The sequence below is a fragment of the Lampetra fluviatilis genome, chromosome 55 (genome assembly GCF_964198595.1).
Source record: "Lampetra fluviatilis chromosome 55, kcLamFluv1.1, whole genome shotgun sequence".
In the NCBI taxonomy this organism is placed as follows: domain Eukaryota; kingdom Metazoa; phylum Chordata; class Hyperoartia; order Petromyzontiformes; family Petromyzontidae; genus Lampetra; species Lampetra fluviatilis.
The window spans coordinates 8,157,977-8,181,701 of NC_136329.1; the positions used below are offsets into that span (position 1 = coordinate 8,157,977).

General features: G+C 52.5%; 1 protein-coding gene and 1 long non-coding RNA gene across 3 annotated transcripts; one reads left to right on the forward strand and one right to left on the reverse strand.

Annotated features, from left to right (window-relative positions):
• The first annotated feature begins 200 nt into the window (after positions 1 to 200).
• Positions 201 to 2,277, forward strand: LOC144949894 (uncharacterized). 2 transcript variants are annotated; one of them, XR_013640323.1, is made up of 4 exons: positions 201 to 1,043; positions 1,109 to 1,241; positions 1,440 to 1,772; positions 1,971 to 2,277. It is a non-coding gene; the product is annotated as an uncharacterized LOC144949894 (long non-coding RNA). The 2 variants fall into 2 exon arrangements; XR_013640322.1 differs by lacking the exon at positions 1,971 to 2,277 and having other exon boundaries at positions 1,440 to 1,836.
• A 5,085-nt stretch (positions 2,278 to 7,362) lies between these two features.
• On the reverse strand, positions 7,363 to 23,125 carry PPIL4 (peptidylprolyl isomerase like 4). Its single transcript, XM_078879879.1, has 14 exons — positions 23,058 to 23,125; positions 22,226 to 22,363; positions 20,919 to 20,986; positions 19,855 to 19,919; positions 18,203 to 18,320; positions 17,268 to 17,413; positions 16,742 to 16,838; positions 15,894 to 16,010; positions 14,626 to 14,750; positions 13,415 to 13,481; positions 12,254 to 12,365; positions 11,605 to 11,704; positions 10,025 to 10,094; positions 7,363 to 9,428 (listed from the first exon to the last, which is right to left on the reverse strand). Exons 2-14 carry the CDS (start codon positions 22,293 to 22,295, stop codon positions 9,012 to 9,014), a joined length of 1,572 nt encoding a protein of 523 aa, XP_078736005.1. The 5' UTR covers positions 22,296 to 22,363; positions 23,058 to 23,125; the 3' UTR covers positions 7,363 to 9,011.
• Between the last annotated feature and the right edge of the window lie 600 nt (positions 23,126 to 23,725).

Sequence of the window (23,725 nt, forward strand, 5' to 3'; positions counted from 1 at the left end):
ACTCGGAAACTCCAATCCTCAGCCGCTCCATTGTCCCGCTAAGGTCTAGGCAAGGGGGTACCCCCCCCCAGTGGCAGCTGTCCCTGTGTGACACACACACACACAATGACACACACACGCTGACACACACACACACGCTGACACACACACACACGCTGTCACACACACACACATTCTTTGGTTCTTTCGGTAAAGTCACGTATAAAGATAAAATAATAAATTAATTAATAGCATACGACGTTTCGATTGTAACACAAGCAATCATCATCAGGTATAGATGAAATAGCAACCTGATGATGATTGCTTGTGTGTCGTATGCTATTATTTAGTTTATTATTTTATCTTTATACGTGACTTTACCGAAAGAACCAAAGAATAATTCCTGCAGTCGCGAAAGCTCCAAAATTAAAACACACACATGCTGACACACACACACACACAATGACACACACACACACACGCTGTCACACACACAGACAATGACACACACACACACACGCTGTCACACACACACACAATGACACACACACACACAGTCACACGCTGTCACACACACACAATGACACACACACAGACACAATGACACACACACACGCTGACACACACACACACACAATGACACACACACACACAATGACACACACACAGTCACACGCTGTCACACACACACACGGTGACACACACACACACAGCGTTTCCTTGCCAACGCTCAGCTGAGCGAACATGTTAGCGAAGAAGACGCAGTCGGCAGAAGCGCTGGACCCCCTGCGCAGGGCTCCTGACGGCTGTACACAGCATTCGTCTGCCTCTGTGAGTCGCAGCCATCGACACTGGAGTGTGCCGCCTTAGGTCTGGCCCTATGAGACTGGAGCATTAACAATCAATCCTTCTATCAAGAATCCTACAAGGTGCCTTAGGTCTGGCTCTATGAGACTGGAAGCATTAACAATCAATCCTTCTATCAAGAATCCTACAAGGTGCCTTAGGTCTGGCTCTATGAGACTGGAAGCATTAACAATCAATCCTATTAAGAATCCTACAAGGTGCCTTAGGTCTGGCTCTATAAGGCTGGAGCATTAACAATCAATCCTATTAAGAATCCTACAAGGTGCCTTAGGTCTGGCTCTATGAGGCTGGAGCAGTAACAATCAATCCCCCTATTAAGAATCCTACAGGTGCCTTAGGTCTGGCTCTATGAGACTGGAAGCATTAACAATCAATCCTATTAAGAATCCTACAAGGTGCCTTAGGTCTGGCTCTATGAGACTGGAGCATTAACAATCAATCCTATAAATAATCCTACAGGTGCCTTAGGTCTGGCCCTATGAGACTGGAGCATTAACAATCAATCCCCCTATTAAGAATCCTACAGGGAATGCCTTAGGTCTGGCCCTATGAGGCTGGAGCATTAACATCCCCCCTATTAAGAATCCTACAAGGTGCCTTAGGTCTGGCTCTATGAGACTGGAAGCATTAACAATCAATCCCCCTATTAAGAATCCTACAAGGTGCCTTAGGTCCGGCTCTATGAGACTGGAAGCATTAACAATCAATCCTATTAAGAATCCTACAAGGTGCCTTAGGTCTGGCTCTATAAGGCTGGAGCATTAACAATCAATCCTATTAAGAATCCTACAAGGTGCCTTAGGTCTGGCTCTATGAGGCTGGAGCAGTAACAATCAATCCCCCTATTAAGAATCCTACAGGTGCCTTAGGTCTGGCTCTATGAGACTGGAAGCATTAACAATCAATCCTATTAAGAATCCTACAAGGTGCCTTAGGTCTGGCTCTATGAGACTGGAGCATTAACAATCAATCCTATAAATAATCCTACAGGTGCCTTAGGTCTGGCCCTATGAGACTGGAGCATTAACAATCAATCCCCCTATTAAGAATCCTACAGGGAATGCCTTAGGTCTGGCCCTATGAGGCTGGAGCATTAACATCCCCCCTATTAAGAATCCTACAAGGTGCCTTAGGTCTGGCTCTATGAGACTGGAAGCATTAACAATCAATCCCCCTATTAAGAATCCTACAAGGTGCCTTAGGTCCGGCTCTATGAGACTGGGGCATTAACAATCAATCCTATTAAGAATCCTACAAGGTGCCTTAGGTCTGGCCCTATGAGACTGGAGCTTTAACAATCAATCCTATTAAGAATCCTACAAGGTGCCTTAGGTCTGGCCCTATGAGGCTGGAGAATTAACAATCAATCCACCTATTAAGAATCCTACAGATTGCTTAGGTCTGGCCCTATGAGGCTGGAGCATTAACAATCAATCCTATTAAGAATCCTACAAGGTGCCTTAGGTCTGGCCCTATGAGACTGGAAGCATTAACAATCAATCCTATTAAGAATCCTACAAGGTGCCTTAGGTCTGGCCCTATGAGACTGGAAGCATTAACAATCAATCCTATTAAGAATCCTACAAGGTGCCTTAGGTCTGGTTCTATGAGACTGGAGCATTAACAATCAATCCTATTAAGAATCCTACAAGGTGCCTTAGGTCTGGCTCTATGAAACTGGGGCATTAACAATCAATCCCCCTATTAAGAATCCTACAGGGAATGCCTTAGGTCTGGCCCTATGAGACTGGAGCTTTAACAATCAATCCTAGTAAGAATCCTACAAGGTGCCTTAGGTCTGGCTCTATGAGACTGGAAGCATTAACAATCAATCCTATTAAGAATCCTACAAGGTGCCTTAGGTCTGGCCCTATGAGGCTGGAGCATTAACAATCAATCCTATCAAGAATCCTACAAGGTGCCTGAGGTCTGGCTCTATGAGACTGGGGCATTAACAATCAATCCCCCTATTAAGAATCCTACAGAGTGCTTAGGTCTGGCCCTATGAGGCTGAAGCATTAACAATCAATCCCCCTATTAAGAATCCTACAGATTGCTTAGGTCTGGCCCTATGAGGCTGGAGCATTAACATTCCCCCTATTAAGAATCCTACAAGGTGCCTTAGGTCTGGCTCTATGAGACTGGAAGCATTAACAATCAATCCTATTAAGAATCCTACAAGGTGCCTTAGGTCTGGCCCTATGAGACTGGAAGCATTAACAATCAATCCTATCAAGAATCCTACAAGGTGCCTTAGGTCTGGCCCTATGAGGCTGGAGCATTAACAATCAATCCCCCTATTAAGAATCCTACAGGGTGTGCCTTAGGTCTGGCCCTATTAGAAGCAGCCATCATTACCCGAGCTCTCGTACTCTGATGGTGCATTGTCTTCGAGTTGTGCGCCTTTTGGCGTCATCTGGTCCAACACCATGTGAGAGACTAGGCTCTAAGAAAAGCTGTCTCGGGTGTGGACCAATCAATTGGAAGGACAGTGCATACATTATCAGAGTTGTGTTTTTTTTGCATTCCGACCGCAGGTATTGTGGTCAATGCAAACATGACTCCTTGTAAAAAAAGGTGTCGGTTTTGTTTCCAGATAAAAGGGTAAAAAAACAATTATCAATCAATCCTCCTATTAAGAACCCTACAGGGTGCCTCAGTAGTGGCTCTGTGAGACCACAGGGCATTCACAAACCCCTTAACGACGACGACGATGATGATGATAACCTGAAGCGCGCCTCGGCGAGGTTCTGAGACTCGGGCATTGACGCCGGACGGGCTGACGGCGGTACCACGCCGAAGGTGCCTCTCACGGTCGTGCGTTCATCGCCCCCCCCGCCCCCCCGCGCCAACTTGTGCAAATTCAAACATTCCTATGGGCTCATACTCTGAGTTTTTTCGGTAAAGTCACGTCGGTAAAAAAATTAAATAAAATTAATAAAAATTAAAGAATATTTTATAAAAGAAAATATTATTTAACATTAATAAAAATAAAATATTTTATAAAAATAATTTTATTTTTATTAATTCTAATTTCAATTTTTTTACCTACGTGACTTTACCGAAAAAACTAAGAGTATGAATCCTTGCAGTCACGAAAGCTTCAAATCTAGAATTCCTATGGGCGGCGGCGAGTCCATCCGGTCGGCGGGGGGAACGACTGCCGCAACAAACGTGGCTAGTGGCAGCGGCGTTCATGCCCGCAACGGGCGCCATGACAGTGGCTCTCTCAACTCGGGCTGAACGATTTGGGGAAAATATCAATTTGCGATTTGTCTGACAGATATTGCGATTGCGATTTGACTTGCGATAAAAAGTCAAGCGTCAGTTAAATATTCACTGTGTAATCGATTTCAAAAGTGTGATGGAGCATTACCACGTGATGCCATTAAAATATGAACTGCTCTATATATTCTAATGCTAGGATGAGAACTTAAAAAGATATGAATTGCTTCCGACATGTATTTATTAAAATGTTTTAATTGAAATAGAACATTTCGATTTAAAGCTTTCGTGACTGCAAGGATTCATTTTCTTGGTTCTTTCGGTAAAGTCACGTAGAATGGATATTTTATTATGTTTTATTTTTATTATTGTATTATTTCCATTCTACGTGACTTTACCGAAAGAACCAAGAAGATGAAATAGAACAATCAAACATAGAACAATTGTTAAGTTACATAACGTTATAATAATAAAATAATTAAACAATTCCAATAAGAAAGCAATAGGACTTATCAAATCGTAAAAAATCGCAGCCTTTGCGATGTGCTAATCGCATTGTTTCAAATTGCGATTTCGATTTGAAATCGATTAATCGTTTAGCCCTACTCTCAACGCGTCGTTTTGATCAGCTTGGGGTGGGTTGCTTGGTGGAGGGGGGCATTGACCACCCACCCCCTCCAGGGGCTTGTAAACCGTTCAGTTTCGGGGGAGTAAGACGGGAAGGTTTCCCCGCACGCCTCCGATGGCTACGTACGGCGCGATATAAGTTCAACGTACATACACTACACTATACACCATACACTACATACTACAAACACGTTCATCCGGAGTGGGCAGGTAGGAGCTTGGTTGGACAGCGCATTAGTGCACGACAGAAAGCTCGCGGTCACGTGACGCACTTCAACCAATCCGGGAGCGTACATGTTTGGGAGGGGCTTTGCACGACAGACAAATAATCCCTGGTGGGCAGTGTGGAACTGTTGTTCCTACCTGTATATGCACTACTCTACACTGCACGACTATACACTACACGATACTAAATTGAAAACTCATTTCTTTAGAACTGCTTCTTGTTGTTGTGTTTAGTTTGTTGTCCATCCCCCCGCACCTCCGATTTGCGTGGTTGGCTACGTACGGTGCGAAAGAAGTTCAACGTACATACACTATACACTACACACTCCAATACACACTACACCATACACTACATGCTACAATATGCACTACTATACAGTCCACTATACACTACACTACTACACTATGTACTACAGTATACACTACACTACTACACTATATACCACACTATACACTCTACTATACACTACACTATATACCACACTATACACTGCAATACACACTACATTATACACTACATGCTACAATATACATTACTATACAGTCCACTATACACGACACTACTACAATATACACTAAACTACTATACACTACACCACTATACTAAATTTGAAAGTCATTATTTAGAACTGCTTGTTGTATTTAGTTTGTTGTACTTTCCCCCGCACCACCGATTAGCGATGTTGGCTATGTACGGTGCGAAAGAAGTTCAACATACATAGACGACACCATACACTACAATACACTACGCTATACACTACAATAAAAATATGGAAAACGAATTTCTTAAGAACCGCTTGTTGTGTTTAGTTTATTTTTTTATCCCTCCCCCCGCACCTCCGATTTGCGTGGTTGGCTACGTCCGGTGCGAAAGAAGTTCAACATGGGCACACATACATCTGTAGTGTTGTAATTATTGAGACCATTTGGTCTGTGGGTCTTGACCACTGTCTTCACTGAGCTCCAGCCCTTAGAAGGGCTGTAGAGCCTGGATCCAGGGCAGAGGTCGCAACGGGTTTTGATTCCTTACCCGTACCCGTACCCGGCCGCACCAGGGTCGCAAACGGGTAACCGTACCCGATACCCGGCCGGGTAGGGCACGGGTACCCGTACCCGATACCCGGCCGGGTACGGGTAGCCAGGTATCGGGTAGGGTACGGGTATCGGGTACCCGATTGCGACCTCTGGGATGAAGCCATGTTGCAGGCGCGGGTGGGTTGATTCTAGGAACTTGAATTGTGACGTTGGGAAATGAGTGACAAACGGTTACTCACCAGTGACTCACGGCTTACCCGTACCCGTACCCTGCCGCACCAGGGTCACAAACGGCTACCCGTATTCTTAGGTTTTTTCGGTAAAGTCACGTAGGTAAAAAAATTAAATTAATAAAAGTAAAATAAAAATAACATAAAAATCACGACGTTTCGGAGGCAACACAAGCTTCCGTCTTCAGGTGGAACCGTCACAGCACGATTGCTGTATCAAGTGAGAGAAATTCCAAGAATACAGTATTTGTATATATACTGTTTGAGAGTGGGAGGAGCCAAGGTAAGCCCAGGTAGGCCCTGAATTTTACCCGGCCGGGTACGGGCAGCCGGATATCGGGTGGGGTACGGGTATCGGGTACCCGATTGCGACCTCTGATCCAGGGTCCTATCTTCAGGGATCTATTCTCCCGCCTGACCACTGGCCTCACTGAGCTCCAGCCCTTTGAAGGGCTGTAGAGCTTGGGGTCCAGGGCCCTATCTTCAGCCCGGGCTTCAGTCTTCGGTGTGTACATAACTGAGCCAGAGCTCTCAGCGCTCCGGCTTATATACCGGTTCGCGGCTGGCTCCGCTCTAGCCACGCCCCCCTTCTGGAACCAGCTGGTTAATCCTGGTAGGAGACATCATCCCTTCAGGATCCGTTATTGGGATCCGCTGTTACCTGTGTAGGGGTTGTTACGGGGAGAAAGGCGGACAGAAACACAAGGGTGTCTGCACCCACACACGGGTGCCTACATCCACGTCCGCATCGGTTAACCCTGGGGGGCCATGGGGGTGCCGTGATCCCCCATAGCCCCACCCCTCGGAGAGGATTCCTATAAAAGGCCAATCAGTTTCAAATATAATGCATCATAAACTACCAGAGCACGTGTTTTGTTTGCATGTTCACAAGTATGTGCATGTGTGGTTCATAAAGTTACACGATTCCTTGCAAAAGGTTTCTGTTTTGGTGTTTCAACATTGCTGTTTTATTTCCAGAAAGGGTAAAACCTATTCTCGTACAGCCTCATCCTGCCAACGCCCGTGTCAAGAGCAGAGCACTTGCAGACGTGCCGCATGTAAAAATGTTTATCGCGGTTGCGTTTCATTACATGGCCCACCACCAAAAACCCTCGTCCCACTCACTACCCCCTGCCCCCCACACAGAAGCCCCCCCCCCCCTCTCTTTCCCCATCCTCCCATTTAATGTTGGGCACCGCGGTGGCTCGGAGACGTTAACGCCCTCGCCCTGGTATGCAGGTGGTTCGTGGGTTCGATCCCGACCCGGGGTTGTACATTTGGAGTCTGCATCTCTCTCGCTCTCATCCCGCGCTCGGATTTTGTCTCCGGTTCCTCCCGTTTTCTTTTTGCTGCGTTCCCCACCCCTCCACGTTCAGAATCAACATCGCCACGCGCTTAAGAGCTTTACTTGGCCTGCTGATAAAAAACACATTTCCACGCGGCCACAATGATGAGCCGCCACGCGTCCAGCAAGCCATCATTTGCCTTGGCCAGGTGGAGTCCTAAAAAACACAAAAAGCTCAAGCGAGGCCTTTTGCCCGGTTATAATTTAGTAACCTCCTGTTCATTATTTTGCCCTTTTTGTTGTCCGTCACCGTACAACAACAAACACCGCGTTCGGTCGTCTTGCCCACGCGGTGGGCAGCGGCGTCCGTTTTGGTCGCTTATCAGCCAGCGCTTGGGTGGGTGGCTGGGTGGGTGGCTGAGTGGGTGGCTGGGTGAATGGCTGGGTGGGTGGGTGGCTGGGTGAGTGGCTGGGTGGGTGGCTGGGTGGGTGAGTGGCTGTGTGGGTGGCTGGGTGGGCGAGTGGCTGGCTGGGTGGGTGGCTGGAGTTTTCCGTCTGGTCGCTCCGCAAACGGCCAAAAGTCACCGACTAAAGTAAAAAAAATTATTTTGTTTTTTATTGGGCCAGGGAAGGGCCCCAAAAACTGAACTTCTTTACGTGGCCGGCCGCGCCGATCGGAAGGACGGCGGTCGCCAGCAGACGTTTATTTCCGTACAAACGAAAGCGACGGGGAGCGTGCTCACCACGAGGGCATTTACAGCCCGCCGAATGCTCGAAACGCGGAGGGGGGGGGAGAACTGGAGGCGCCACGCGGAGAGAGACGGGCACACTGCAGACTCTAAATATACAGCAGCAGGCATCGTCAGGGTCGGGATGGAACCCACGACCTTCTGCACACCAGGCGAGGTCGTTAACATCTCCTAGCCACCGTGATGATGATGATGAGAGAGAGACGCATACTCCAAATCTACAGCAGCAGGCATCGTCAGGGTCGGGATCGAACCCACGACCTCCTGCACACCAGGCGAGGTAGTCGACATCTCGCCAACGTCAGCAGGACGTCTCCCGTAGACTCGGTGAGGCTTGGCTGGGTGGGGGGGGTGATGCTGACGACTCCCGCCCGTCACTGCTATGCCAAGCCCTGGCCCCGTGAACCTGACCGCAAAGCAGCACCGAGCTCTGTAGTAGTATAACGGTAGACCAGGCCACTCACGCGTGTGTGTGTGCGTGCGCGTGTGTGTGGTGGTGGAGAGGAGGCTCGTGAAGGACGCTGCTACTGGGCAGTTGGAGGTAGTCGCCCTCCAGCAACAACGGAGGGCGGAGGAGCGACGCTCACAACAACGAGCGCAGCGCCGGGCGTTACGAACCCAGCAACCGATCCCACCACCCCCCCCCCGCCCCGAGTTCAATTCCCCCGGTTTTATGAACAGGTCCTGGGCCTCCCCTGGGTCGGCTCGGCCTCAAATGAGTACGTGCAATGGCGTCCAAAACATCAGTGGCCGGGCGCGGTGTTGGCGTGCATGCGAGTATCCGTCCCTTCACTTCCTGTCTCGCCGTCTCTCCCTCTCCCTGTCTCTCTCGCTGTCCCTGTCCCCAACTCTCTTCCCAACTCTCTCCCCATCTCTCGCCCTGTCTCTCTCCCCATGTCTCTCCCCATCTCTCGCTCTGTCCCTCCTCCAATCTCTCTCCCCATCTCTCTCCCTGTCCCTCTTCCAATCTCTCTCCCCATCTCTCTCCCTGTCTCCTCTCTTCCCATCTCTCTCCCCATCTCTCTCCCTGTCTCCTCTCTTCCCATCTCTCTCCCCAACTCTCTCCCTGTCTCCTCTCTCCCCGTCTCTCTCCCTCTCGCTGTCTCTCTTCTTCCCCCTCTCCGGTCCTCCGGCGTCTCTCTCCCGTCTCTCCCGCGACCGACTCCGGCTCCTGCGCTTCTGCTTCCGTTCGTGCTTCGCGCTTTCCTGAAACGCACGGGGGGAGGAGAGGGGAGACACGGGGAGAAGAGGGGAGATTCGGGGAGGTAAGGGGAGACACGGGGAAGAGTGGGGAGACACGGGGAGGTAAGGGGAGACACGGGGAAGAGTGGGGAGACGCGGGGAGGAGAGGGGAGACACGGGGAGGAGAGGGGAGATGAGGGGAGATGCGGGGAGGAGAGGGGCGAGGCAAGAGACACGCAAACTCCAAGTATACAACAGGCATCGGGGTCGGGATCGAACCCACGGCTGCTTGTAAACCCGGCGAGGTAGTTAACATCTCGCCACGCACACAACACACACATCACATAGATCACACAGCACCACACACACTACACAGCACGACACACACGACACACACGACACACTACACACACTACACACACACGGCACACACACTACACACACACACGGCACACACACGACACACTACACGACACACTACACACCCTACACACAGCACCACATGACACACACACATGGCACACACTACACACACTACACATACGGCACACACAACACACTACACACACTACACACACGACACACACTACACACGACACACACACGAGCAGGGGCTGTACCTCGAGCGTGCGTCTGCTGGGCTTCGTGGAGGTCTGCGGCTCGCAGTCCAGGAGGAGTTCGTAGCCGGCACTGGGAGACCTCGTCAAGGAAGGGACCTCACCAACACTCCGCCAACACCGCTCAGCACTCACCGCTCACCCCTCACAACTCACTACTCACTCCTCACAATTCACCGCTCACCCCTCACCGCTCACCCCTCACCGCTCACCCCTCATGTTCTGCAGAGGGAGATGCCACTGGTTCTTCACGTTCTGTAGATGTAGATACCACTGGTTATTCACGTTCTACAGATGTAGATGACACTGGTTCTTCACGTTCTACAGATGTAGATGCCACTGGTTCTTCGCATTCCACAGATGTAGATGCCACTGGTTCTTCACGTTCTGCAGATGTAGATGCCACTGGTTCTTCACGTTCTGCAGATGTAGTTGCCACTGGTTCTTCACGTTCTGCAGATGTAGATGCCACTGGTTCTTCATGTTCTGTAGATGTAGATGCCACTCGTTCTTCACGTTCTGCAGATGTAGATGCCACTGGTTCTTCACGTTCTGCAGATGTAGATGCCACTGGTTCTTCACGTTCTGCAGATGTAGATGCCACTGGTTCTTCACGTTCTGCAGATGTAGTAGCCACTGGTTCTTCACGTTCTGCAGATGTAGATGCCACTGGTTCTTCACGTTTTGCAGATGTAGATGCCACTGGTTCTTCACGTTCTGCAGATGTAGATGCCACTGGTTCTTCACGTTCTGCAGATGTAGTTGCCACTGGTTCTTCACGTTCTGCAGATGTAGATGCCACTGGTTCTTCGCATTCCACAGATATAGATGCCACTAGTTCTTCACGTTCTGCAGATGTAGATGCCACCACCTCAGTCTATTGCGCGGTGGTTGAACTTACGACTCTTGGTCCAAACGGGCAACTGGACTTACGGACCGGGTTTGTTGGCATCTCTGCAAGTTCCTAACTCGAATGCTCGCAGGTCGAGGAGTCTCCACGTATTCCGCGATCGAGCGAAGGGAACGACGTCGCAGCGTGAGCAGCAATAAGCGGGGGCTGTAACGGGCTGCCCCGGCGTAGCGTCGTCGTTATCGTCACCACCACGAGGCATTGGGATGCTGCTGGATGCTAATGGACGCTACCCACCGCGCGCCTCGGCCGTCGTTCGGCCTGCGTCCGTCACGTCATCTCGCGTTGTTACCGCCGACTGTTGCTTTACCCCTCTACATGAAATGCTATTCATCATCTCGACTTAAAGCTTTCGTGACTGCAGGAATTCGTATGCTTTGGGTCTTTCGGTTAAGTCACGTTGATAGGTTCAAGGAAAATACGACCGCTTGCGATCGAAACGTCGTAGTTTTTTTGTTATTTTTTGTAATTTTTCTGGTTATTTTCTTTGAACCCATCTACGCGACTTCACCGACAGACCCAAAGAATCTCGTTATTTACCACAACGCGATTGTTCCACAGGAACGCAGCCACTGCTAGCGCCACGTTTTAGGAGCGCACCGACCGAACGCGTGAATGGATTTGGAAGTTGCTGTGAGCGTGTGTGCGTGCGGGCGGGCGGGAGTGAGGATACGTCTGCTGTGCCGGCTTGGCTTTCTCCTTGAGGGCCAGCTTACTGTGGACGGGCTTGTGATGACTCAGTTCCCTGAGCTCGTCCTTGCTGTAGTGGCCACCTGCCCGACACACATAGACAGACACCCCGAACCCCGTTACAGCCTCGAGCAGAGCGTTGGAGGCAGGTGCCGTTAGCGAGCAGCAACGCCGATGGAGGCCGGCACGGCACGTGAGGGGGGTGGGGGGTGGCCAGCACCATGCCCGGCCACCTTTGTCTCCCTTCACTTTCCAGTGTCTCCCCTAACCTCTCCCCGTGTCCCACCCCAGCCTCCTCCCCGTGTCTCCCCTCTCCCTCCGTGTCTCCCTTCGTGTCTCCCTTCTCCCTCCATGTCTCCCCTCTCCCCCCCCCTGCATCTTCCCCCCCCGCATCTCCCCCGCCCCACCCGCATCTCCCCGAATCTTCCCGTGTCCCACCCCAGACTCCTCCACGTGTCTCCCCCTGTGTCTCCCCCCTCCCTCCGTGTCTCCCCCCTCCCTCCGTGTGTCCCCCCTCCCCCCCGTGTCTCCCCCCTCCCCCTGTGTCTCCCCCCTCCCCCCGTGTCTCCCCCCTCCCTCCTTGTCTCCCCCCTCCCCCCGTGTGTCCCCTCTCCCTGTGCGTGTCTCCCCACCTCGTCCCTTCCACTTGACCTTGGCCACCGATTGGCTGAAGTCGACGTGAATCCGTCGGTCGTCAATGAGGACGTTGTCCATCTTGAAATAGGCTCGCTCGCAGTCCTCGCTCTGTAGGGTACACAGCATCAGCAGCATCATCAGCAGAATTAGCATCATCATCATCATCATCAGGAGCAGAATCAGCATCATCATCATTAGAAGCATCATCAGCACCATCATCATTAGCAGAATAAGCATCATCAGCAGAATCATCATCAGCAGCATCAGCATAATCATCAGCAGTATCACTATCATCATCAGCAGAATCATCATCAGCAGCATCAGCAAAATCATCAGTAGCGGCTACACGCCAATAGGGGGCGATCGAGGGGCTGAGCCCCAGTGCTGAGAGACTCTGGGCCATAGGACCCAACGGTTGCCCTATGGATCGTGAAGCTAAACTGCATTTTGCATATTTATATAACATCATTCGCGGGCCATACAAAATTATCAACTTAAAAATTTGCCCGTTATATTTGGTCAAACATTCAATTAACTCGCCCCTAATGCGATGGGCTGGAACTGCTTCTCTTTGGCGAGGCGTGTGATGTTGTTAGCTGGTGTTGATGATGTTGCTGCTACTCGCAAACTGCTTTTCCAGGTTTGCTCCGAGATTTATTGAATTTCGAGTCCCGCCTGCGGTTGCCTTGGCAGGGCCACATCGAATGATTTTGCTGGCCTCATACGGCCCGCGGGCCGGACGTTCCCCCACCCCTGTGTTAAAGGGACAGACCCCAGACCCCAGGAGGGGGGGGGGGGGGGCTGGGGGATGACATCGTTCCTAGAGGATAAAAGCCGGACCCTAAACGGTCCAGGGCAGTCGTCGTCCAGCTGAAGACGAGATGCTCCTGAAGCTTGAAGAGCCCAAGGGCAGTGCTGTACCACTGGCAAGGAACGGCTCAGCGGATATACCATTGAAGATCCAAACTTTACTCGAGCAGAACTTATAGATTAGCCAGTGAGAGGCATATTAGTCTGGAGGGCACACTCACCATAGTGCATCGGGTGTGAGGCGCCGTACCCCTCCGTGTTAACTGTTAATTGTTCAAATAAATCCGCGTTGCTTCACGTAAGTTTCCTCTCTGTCATTGGACCCACGACACACAAAGTCTCTTTACCTTCGTGAACTCCACGAAAGCGTAGCAGAGGGACTCTCCGGTCTTGCGGTCGCGTATGATCTCACAGCTGCGACACACACGCAGATACACACAGACACACAGACAAAGACCACCCCCCCTATAGCCTTAACAGACTGTAGGAGAAAAAAGCTGTTAGCGAAAAGCACCCAGGAAGATCACGGGGCAGACCCAGGTGCCACGGGTCGACTGACCGAGATGAGTGGGCGATGTACCACCTGTGCCCCCTACTGTGCCAACTTGCTGTGCTTTAGCCACCCGGCGCTCCGCTCGTTGTTGTGAGCGTCGCTCCTCCGCCCTCCGTTGTTGCTGGAGGGCGACTGCCTCCAACTGCCCAGTAGCAGCGTCCTTCACGAGCCTCCTCCACAGAGGCCGATCTTGACACCGCTGGTACCAGTCATCGGCAAGTCCACTCAGCTCCACGTACTCCCGTACCGCATCAGCTCCATCTCCTCTCCAGCCCGTGTCGTGCCCGTTTAGCCCCCCTCTATCCGGCCAAACAGAAGCTGCCTGGGCACGCGGTGGCTGCTACGTGACCCAGCCAACGCAGCCGAACACAGGTGGCAATTCAAGAGACCTGACAGGGGTCTCATTGGTAAGGGGGTAGCGAGTCTGAGTGAGTGGGTCGATCAGTGCGCGAGTGGGAAGAAATGGTGGGTGAGGTGGTGGGTGGGTGGGTGAGGAGCGGTGGTGCAGTGATTAGCGCTACGCTGCGCTGCGAACCCACCGACCTGGCTTCCCGCTCACGGCCACCAACACGGGTGATTAATTATCTGAACCGAGTGCCTCCCCTAGGTCGACTCAGCCTCAAATGAGTACCTGGTGTGGCGGTGCGTAGTGAACATCGCCACTGGGGAGACAAAGGCGGCCGGGCGTGGTGCTGGCTACCCACCACCTCGTGTCACAGCGCCGGCCTGCATCGGTGCTACTCGCTAACAGCACTTGCCCCAACAGTCTGTGACAGGCTACATGGGGGACCTTTGTCTTTGTGTGTTCATAGGCACTGCTGCTGCTACTCGCTAACAGCACTTGCCCCTATAGTCTGTTTACAGGCTACACGGGGGATCTTTGTCTTTGTGTGTTCATAGGCGCTGCTGCTGCTACTCGCTAACAGCACTTGCCCCTACAGTCTGCTAGAGGCTACACGGGGGATCTTTGTCTTTGTGTTTGCGCGCTACGGCGGTGTGCTGCACCTGGCGATGGGTCCGAATCGAGAGAAGATGACCTCGAGGTCGTCGTCGTTGGTGACGGGGTTGAGCTTGCACACGAAGAGCACCGAGTCCGGGGGAGCAACGTCGGCATCGGGGAGGTCTCCGATCTGAGCGCAAGCGGGGAGAGGGGAGACACGGGGGGAGACACGGGGGGAGACACGGGGAGAGACATGGGGAGAGGGGAGACACGGGGAGAGGGGAGACACGGGGGGAGACATGGGGAGAGGAGAGACACCGGGAGAGACACGGGGAGAGGGGAGACACCGGGGGAGACACGGGGAGAGGAGAGACACGGGGAGAGGGGAGACACGGGGAGAGGGGAGACACGGGGGGAGACACGGGGAGAGGGGAGAGACACGGAGAGAGACACGGGGAGAGACACGGGGAGAGGAGAGACACGGGGAGAGGGGAGACACGGGGGGAGGAGAGACACGGAGGGAGACACGGGGAGAGGGGAGACACGGGGAGAGACATGGGGAGAAGGGAGACACCGGGGGAGACACGGGGAGAGGAGAGACACGGGGAGAGGGGAGACACGGGGAGAGACATGGAGAGAGGGGAGACACCGGGGGAGACACGGGGAGAGGGGAGACACGGGGAGAGACACGGGGAGAGACACGGGGAGAGGCTAGGGTTAGGAATTGATGATGCTGCTGATGACGCTTCTGCTGCTGATGACGATGCTCCTGATGATACTGATGATGATGCCGCTGCTGATCATGATGCTACTGCTGCTACTGCAGCTACTACTACTACTGCTGCTACTGCTGCTGCTAGTACTGCTACTACTGCTGCTACAACTGCTGCTGCTACTGCTGCTACTACTGCTGCTGCTACTACTGCTACTACTGCTGCTGCTGCTGCTGCTACTGTTACGACTGCTGCTGCTGTTACTGCTACTACTGCTGCTGCTGCTACTGCTGCTGTTGCTACTGCTGCTGATATTGCTGCTGCTACTGCTGCTGATACTGCTGCTGCTGCTACAACTGCTGCTGCTACTGCTGCTGCTACTGCTACTACTACTGCTGCTGCTACTACTGCTGCTGCTGCTACTACTACTGCTGCTACTACTGCTGCTACTGCTGCTACTACTATTGCTGCTGCTACTGCTGCTGCTACTACTACTACTGCTGCTACTACTGCTGCTGCTACTGCTACTACTACTGCTGCTGCTACTGCTGCTGCTGCTACTGCTGCTGCTACTGCTGCTGCTACTGCTGTGTGTTGAAGCGAGCGTCACAACTCCGCACCATCTCCAGCAGCGTCGCCCGGGCCTTGGCCTCCTTCTCCGACGAGATCTCCGCCACCTCCTCCACCGACCTCCCCTGCATGTCGTTGACATCCTCGTCGGCCCCGATGCGTCCGCTCTGTGACGCACACACATCATCGTCAGTGCCACCGTCATCACCACCATCATCATCGTCGCCGTCGTCATCATAGTCATCATCATCATCACCACCATCATCATCATCACCACCACCACCACCACCATCACTCTCTGTGACGCACACACATCATCGTCAGTGCCACCGTCATCATCGTCACCATCATCGTCGTCACCGTCGTCATCATCGTCATCATCATCATCATCACTACCACCTCCACCACCACCATCATCATCATCACCATCACCACCACCATCATCATCATCATCACCACCACCACCATCACTCTCTGTGACACACACACATCATCGTCAGTGCCACCGTCATCATCGTCACCATCATCATCGTCACCGTCGTCATCATCGTCATCATCATCATCACTACCACCACCACCACCATCATCATCATCACCACCACCACCACCATCATCACCACCATCACCACCACCATCATTACCATCATCACCACCATCATCACCACCATCATCATCACCACCATCATCATCACCAACACCACCACCACCATCACCACCACCATCACCATCACCACCATCACCACCACCACCACCACCATCACCACCACCACCATCACCACCACCACCACCGTCACCACCACCATCACCACCACCACCACCACCGCCACCACCACCACCACCATCACCACCACCACCACCACCACCGCCACCACCACCACCACCACCGTTCGCTCCTCACGTCGAGTTGTTGTGCCGTGGGCTCTGGGGAGCGGTCCGGAACGCAGAGTCCCGGGGGGTCCGGGAAGGGGTCGTCCAGCACCACGGTGTGGGACAGCCTGCACACAAAGCAGCACACGCAGCAGCAGCAGTAGCAGCAGCAGTAGCAGCAGTAGCAGCAGCGGCAGCAGCAGTACCATCATCAGCAGAAGCAATAGCAGCGGCAGCAGCAGTAGCAGCATCAGCAGTAGCAGCAGCAGCAGTAGCTGCAGACCCACACACAAACACACACAGACACACACACACAGAAACGCAGACACACACACACAGACACACACACACACATACACACACAGACACACACAGACACACACAGACACACACAGACACACACACACAGAAACACAGACACACACACACACAGACACACACACGCCCTGCACCAGGCACTCATTCGATGCCCAGCTGACCTCGGCGATGTCCGGGCACCGGTTCGGGTTGGAACCGTGGAGGCGAGAATCGAACTCGGGCAGTTTTTTTTTCCCTACCGGACGTCCTGGTAGGGGCGGTTCTCGCGGTCGCAGAACGCCTCGGCGATGCGTCCCAGCACCTCCATGCCCTCGGCGACCTCCCCGAACACGGTGTGCTGCTGCCCGTCCAGCGAGTCGAGCCCATCGAGCACAGTCAGCAGGAACTGTGGGGGCACACGGGAGGCGTCGTCACGCAAGCGGGTGGGTGGGTGGGTGAGTGGGTGGGTGGGTGATTGAGTGGGTGGGTGAGTGGGTGGGTGGGTGGGTGAGTGAGTGAGTAGGTGGGTGGGTGGGTGGGTGGGTGGGCGAGTGAGTGAGTGAGTGAGTGGGTGGGTGGGTGAGTGAGTTGGTGAGTGAGTGGGTGAGTGGGTGGGTGAGTTGGTGCATGAGTGGGTGGGTGGGTGTTTGAGTGGGTGGGTGGGTGGGTGAGTTGGTGCATGAGTGGGTGGGTGGGTGTTTGAGTGGGTGGGTGGGTGGGTGAGTTGGTGCATGAGTGGGTGGGTGGGTGTTTGAGTGGGTGAGTGGGTGGGTGAGTGGGTGAGTGAGTGGGTGAGTGGGTGGGTGAGTGGGTGGGTGGGTGTTTGAGTGGGTGAGTGGGTGAGTGGGTGGGTGGGTGAGTTGGTGCATGAGTGGGTGGGTGTTTGAGTGGGTGGGTGGGTGAGTGGGTGGGTGGGTGGGTGAGTGGGTGGGTGAGTGGGTGGGTGGATGGGTGAGTGAGTGGATGAGTAAGTGGGTGAGTAAGTGGGTGAGTAAGTGGGTGAGTGGGTGAGTGTGAGTGAGTGGTTGAGTGAGTGAGTGGGCGAGTGAGCGAGTGAGTGGGCGAGTGAGCGAGTGGGTGAGTGAGCGAGTGGGTGAGTGGGTGAGTGTGTGAGCGAGTAGGTGAGTGAGGTGAGCGAGTGAGCGAGTGAGTGGGTGAGTGAGCGAGTGAGCGAGTGGATGAGGAGTACACTCACCTGTGATCCGTGTTGCCCAGAGCCGTTGTCCACCATGGAGAGAGTTCCCTTCTTGCGGTGTTTGATTCTCGGAGTTTTCTCCGCATCAAAGTACCTCGCCTGGGGTCCATAGAGCTGGCTGCGGAGTTGACGCACACACAAAGACAAAGATCCCCCCTATAGCCTTCAACACTGTTGGGGCAAGTGCCGTTAGCGAGCAGGCAACGCCTACGAAGGTCGGCACGGCTCCACTAGGGGGTGGGGGGTGGCCAGCACCACGCCCGGCCGCCTTTGTCTCCCCAGTGACGATGTTTACACATCACACCAGGTGCTCAGAGGAGGCTCAGGATCCGGTGCAGACGTTTTGTCACCGATGTTGGTCGTGAGCGGGAATCGAACCCGGGGCCGGTGGATTCGCAGCGCAGCGTGGCGCTACCACCCCACACTCACTCACACGAGGCCCGAAACAAGTCCGCTGTTTCTGATGTGGGCCAATCAGCTTCAAAGACAACGCAAAGTAGATATATGATCAGAGCATTCTTGATTTCGCATTAACATGCTAATTTCTCACACTAACATCATGCTAATCTCTCACATTAACATAGCCACTTCCTTAGACTTCGTTTGCCAGTACCAAAATATAATAGGGGTTTTTCCCCCTTTTTTCTGGCAACAAAACTGAAACCTTTTTACAAGGATTCATGTTACTACATTAACCACAAAATGTAAACAAAAAACACACTCTGATAATTATATATCCATTGTGTTTGTCTAATTGGTGTTTGAACACCGTAACACCTCCTGTTTTATTGCCACAAAGGGCAAAGCCTAATCTCGCAATGGTGGCAACATGTTAACTACCTCGCCTGGTGTGCAGGAGGTCGTGGGTTCGATCCCGACCCTGACGATGCCTGCTGCTGTATATTTGGAGTCTGCGTCTCTCTCTCATCATCATCATCACGGTGGCTAGGAGATGTTAACTACATAGCCTGGTGTGCAGGAGGTCGTGGGTTCGATCCCGACCCTGACGATGCCTGCTGCTGTAGATTTGGAGACTGCGTCTCTCATCATCATTATCATCACGGTGGCTAGGAGATGTTAACTACCTCGCCTGGTGTGCAGGAGGTTGTGGGTTCGATCCCGACCCTGACGATGCCTGCTGCTGCTGTATATTTGGAGTCTGCGTCTCTTTCTCTCATCATCATCACGGTGGCTAGGAGATGTTAACTAAGGTTGATGTCTGTCTGTGTGAGTCCATATGTGTGTGTGTCGATGTGTTTCTATGTGTGTGGGTCGATGTCTGTGTGTAAGTAGATGTGTGTGTCTGTCTTTCTCGCCCGGGCAACACCGGGTAATTACCGCTAGTAACATATAAAAAAAAATTATTACAAATATATATCTTTTTATTTTTAATGAAAGAATATAGTATTGTCATCAGTATGACATAAGTATACCAAGTTTGCAGTCGATACCACATTGGGAGGTGGATTAAAATTAAGTTGCAAGATTTGAGGATACAACAACAACAGACAGAGTGAGTTAAATAAAAGCGCGTAAAATAAAAAGGGGAAACCCCTATTATCATCGTTTGAGTGAATGTAGTTTTTTCATAGTTTTGATAGCACCGGCAGAAAGGTCCCTACAAATATGGAGGAGCTCTCTCTCTCTCTCACCTGAACACCGACTCACCGCCCCTCCCAGTGCCAGTCGGATCTCCGGTCTGCACGATGAAGTTTTTCTGAAGGATCAGAATCAGAATCTTTGTTTAGACAACTGCAGCAGCAGGAGGAGGAGGAGGAATCCGATGTGCTATGAAGCTCTGCCATAATATCGGTTAGTGCTGTACTGGTATACTACACTATACACTACTATACAATACACTATACACTACACACTACACTATACTATACACTAGTGCTGTAGTAGTATACTACACTATACACTACACTATACACTAGTGCTGTACTAGTATACTACACTATACACTACACTATACACTAGTGCTGTACTAGTATACTACTTTATACACTACACTATACACCACTACTCTCTGTGAGTCGATGGGTCTCTGTGTGAGTCTCTGTACGAGTCTAAGTGTCTCTGTGTGAGTCTACGTGTCTCTGTGTGAGTCTACGTGAGTCTACGTGTCTCCGTGTGAGTCTAAGTGTCTTTGTGTGAGTCTCTGTGTGAGTCTCCGTGTCTCTGTGTGAGTCTAAGTGTCTCTGTGTGAGTCTCTATGTGAGTCTGTGTGTCTCTGTGTGAGTCTACGTGTGAGACTACGTGTCTCTGTGTGAGTCTACGGCTACGGGTCTCTGTGTGAATCTCTGTGTGAGTCTCAGTGTCTCTGTGTGAGTCTCTGTGTGAGTCTAAGTGTCTCTGTGCGAGTCTCTGTGTGAGTCTAAGTGTCTCCGTGTGAGTCTAAGTGTCTGTGTGTGAGTCTCTGTGTGAGTCTCCGTGTATCTGTGTGAGTCTAAGTGTCTCTGTGTGAGTCTCTGTGTGAGTCTATGTGTGAGTCTACGTGTGAGTCTAAGTGTCTTTGTGTGAGTCTCTATGTGAGTCTAAGTGTCTCTGTGTGAGTCTACGTGTCTCTGTGTGAGTCTACGTGTCTCTGTGTGAGTCTACGTGTGAGTCTAAGTGTCTCTGTGCGAGTCTACGTGTCTCCGTGTGAGTCTAAGTGTCTCTGTGTGAGTCTAAATGTCTCTATGTGAGTCTACGTGTCTCTCCGTGTGAGTCTTACCTGCACGCTGTGGAACAGGCAGTAGTTGTAGTACTTCACCTTGCACAGCTTGAGAAAGTTGAGACTCGCTGAGATACAAAGACGGGGGGGGTCACAACAGGCCGGTACAGACGATGGCTCGCGGCTTAAGACACAGCCAGCGATTGGTCGCTCCACTGCTGAAGGCCTCCACCATACTTCACCACCAACACAGTCTATATGTGTACACTGCATCGGCAATAGGGCGCCATGGTGGCTAGGAGATGTTGACTACCTCGCCTGGTGTGCAGGAGGTCGTGGGTTCGATCCCAGACCCTGAACACGCCTGCTGCTGCTGTAGATTTGGAGTCTGCGTCTCTCTCTCATCATCATGGTGGCTAGGAGATATTGACTACCTCGCCTGGTGTGCAGGAGGTCGTGGGTTCGATCCCAGACCCTGAAGACGCCTGCTGCTGTAGATTTGGAGTCTGCGTCTCTCTCTCATCATCATCACGGTGGCTAGGAGATGTTGACTACTTCGCCTGGTGTACGGGAGGTCGTGGGTTCGATCCCGACCCTGACGATACCTGCCGCTATAGATTTGGAGTCTGCGTCTCTCTCTCGCATCATCATCACGGTGGCTAGGAGATGTTGACTACCTCGCCTGGTGTACAGGAGGTCGTGGGGTCGATCCCGACCCTGACGATGTCTGCTGCTGTAGATTTGAAGTCTGTGTCTCTCTCTCATCATCATCATTACGGTGGCTAGGAGATGTTAACTACCTCGCCTGGTGTGCAGGAGGTCGTGGGTTCGATCCCAGACCCTGAAGACGCCTGCTGCTGCTGCTGTAGATTTGGAGTCTGCGTCTCTCTCTCATCATCATGGTGGCTAGATGTTAACTACCTCGCCTGGTGTGCAGGATGTCGTGGGATCGATCCCCGACCCTGACGATGCCTGCGGCTGTAGATTTGGAGTTTGCGTGTCTCTCTTATTATCATCATCATCATCACGGGGGCTAGGAGATGTTGACTACTTCGCCTGGTGTACGGGAGGTCGTGGGTTCGATCCCGACCCTGACGATGCCTGCCGCTGTAGACTTGGAGTTTGCGTGTCTCTCTTATCATCACGGTGGTTAGGAGATGTTAACTACCTCGCCTGGTGTGCAGGAGGTCGTGGGTTTGATCCCGACCCTGACGATGCCTGCTGCTGTATATTTGGAGTCTGCGTGTCTATTTCTTATATCTATGGACTGTATCTATGTGTGGAGTGTATCTGTGGACTGTATCTATGAACTGTATCTGTGGACTGTATCTATGGACTGTATCTGTGGACTGTATCTATGGACTCACTGCGGGGCCGTTCCTTGGTGTACAAATCAACCACCACGTCTCCCAGCGTCGTCTCCAGAATCACGGACATCTTCACTCCGACCTCCTCAACGTCCCACCAACGTCCACCCAACGTCCCAACGCAACCTCCAGCAGCGTCTACGGCGACGGAAGTTCGTCAGCCAACATCAAAACAATGCGCATCGTTCCCACTCAACACCACCACTCACTCAGCCCTCACCACTCACCACCACTCACTCAGCCCTCACCACTCACCACCACCACTCACTCAGCCCTATACCACCATTCACCACCACCACTCACCACCACCACTCACCACCACCACTCACCACCACTCACTCAGCCCTATACCACCACTCACCACCACCACTCACCATCACCACCACTCACCACCACTCACTCAGCCCTATACCACCACTCACCACCACCACTCACCATCACCACCACTCACCACCACTCACTCAGCTCTCACCACCACTACTCACTCAGCCCTCCCACTCACCACCACTCACCACCACCACTCACTCAGCCCTCACCACCACCACCACTCACTCAGCCCCCCCTCACCACCACGCGCTCAGCCCCCCCCCACTCACCACCACCACTCACTCACTCAGCCCCCCCCGCACTCACCACCACCACTCACTCAGCCCTCACCACCACTCACCACCACCACTCAGCCCCCCCCCACTCACCACCACGCGCTCAGAGCCCCCCCACTCACCACCACTCACCCCATTCACCCCCCCACCACTCATCCACATGCGCTCAGCCCCCCCCCCGCCACTCACCCCCCCACTCACCCACACGCGCTCAGCCCCCCCCCACTTACCCCTCAGCACCACCGCCACCACCAGGCGTACAGAGCGAACAGCTTCCGAGTTCACGCGGTGACCCCCACCGGCTTCACTCCCCTCCCCGCCCCTCCCCCCGCCCCCGCCCCGCCCCGCCCCTTCTCCCGCCCCGCCCCCCTGCCCCCTCTCCCCCCGCCCCTCCCTCCCCTCCCCGCCCCTACCCATCCTCCCTCCGCTCCCCTCTTCCTGCTGCGTCTCTGTCCGCATCTTGCCGCTAGCGGCGCGCGCGCAATCATCATCATCAGCAGCATCATCAGCGTCGTCATCAGCAGCAGCATCATCATCATCAGCATTATCATCAGCATCATCAGCAGCATCATCATCAGCATCATCAGCATCATCAACATCATCATCATCAGCATTATCAGCAGCAGCATCATCATCATCAGCATTATCATCAGCAGCAGCATCATCATCAGCATCATCAGCAGCATCATCATCAGCATCATCAGTATCATCAACATCAGCATCATCAACATCATCAGCAGCAGCATCATCAGCATCATCAACATCATCAGCATCATCAGTATTATCATCAGCAACATCATCAGCAGCAGTTCCAGTTTCATTGATGAGGAACAGCCCCACGTCATGGGACCTCATTTGCCAGTACCGACATACGAGAGGAGGTTTTCACCTAAATCTT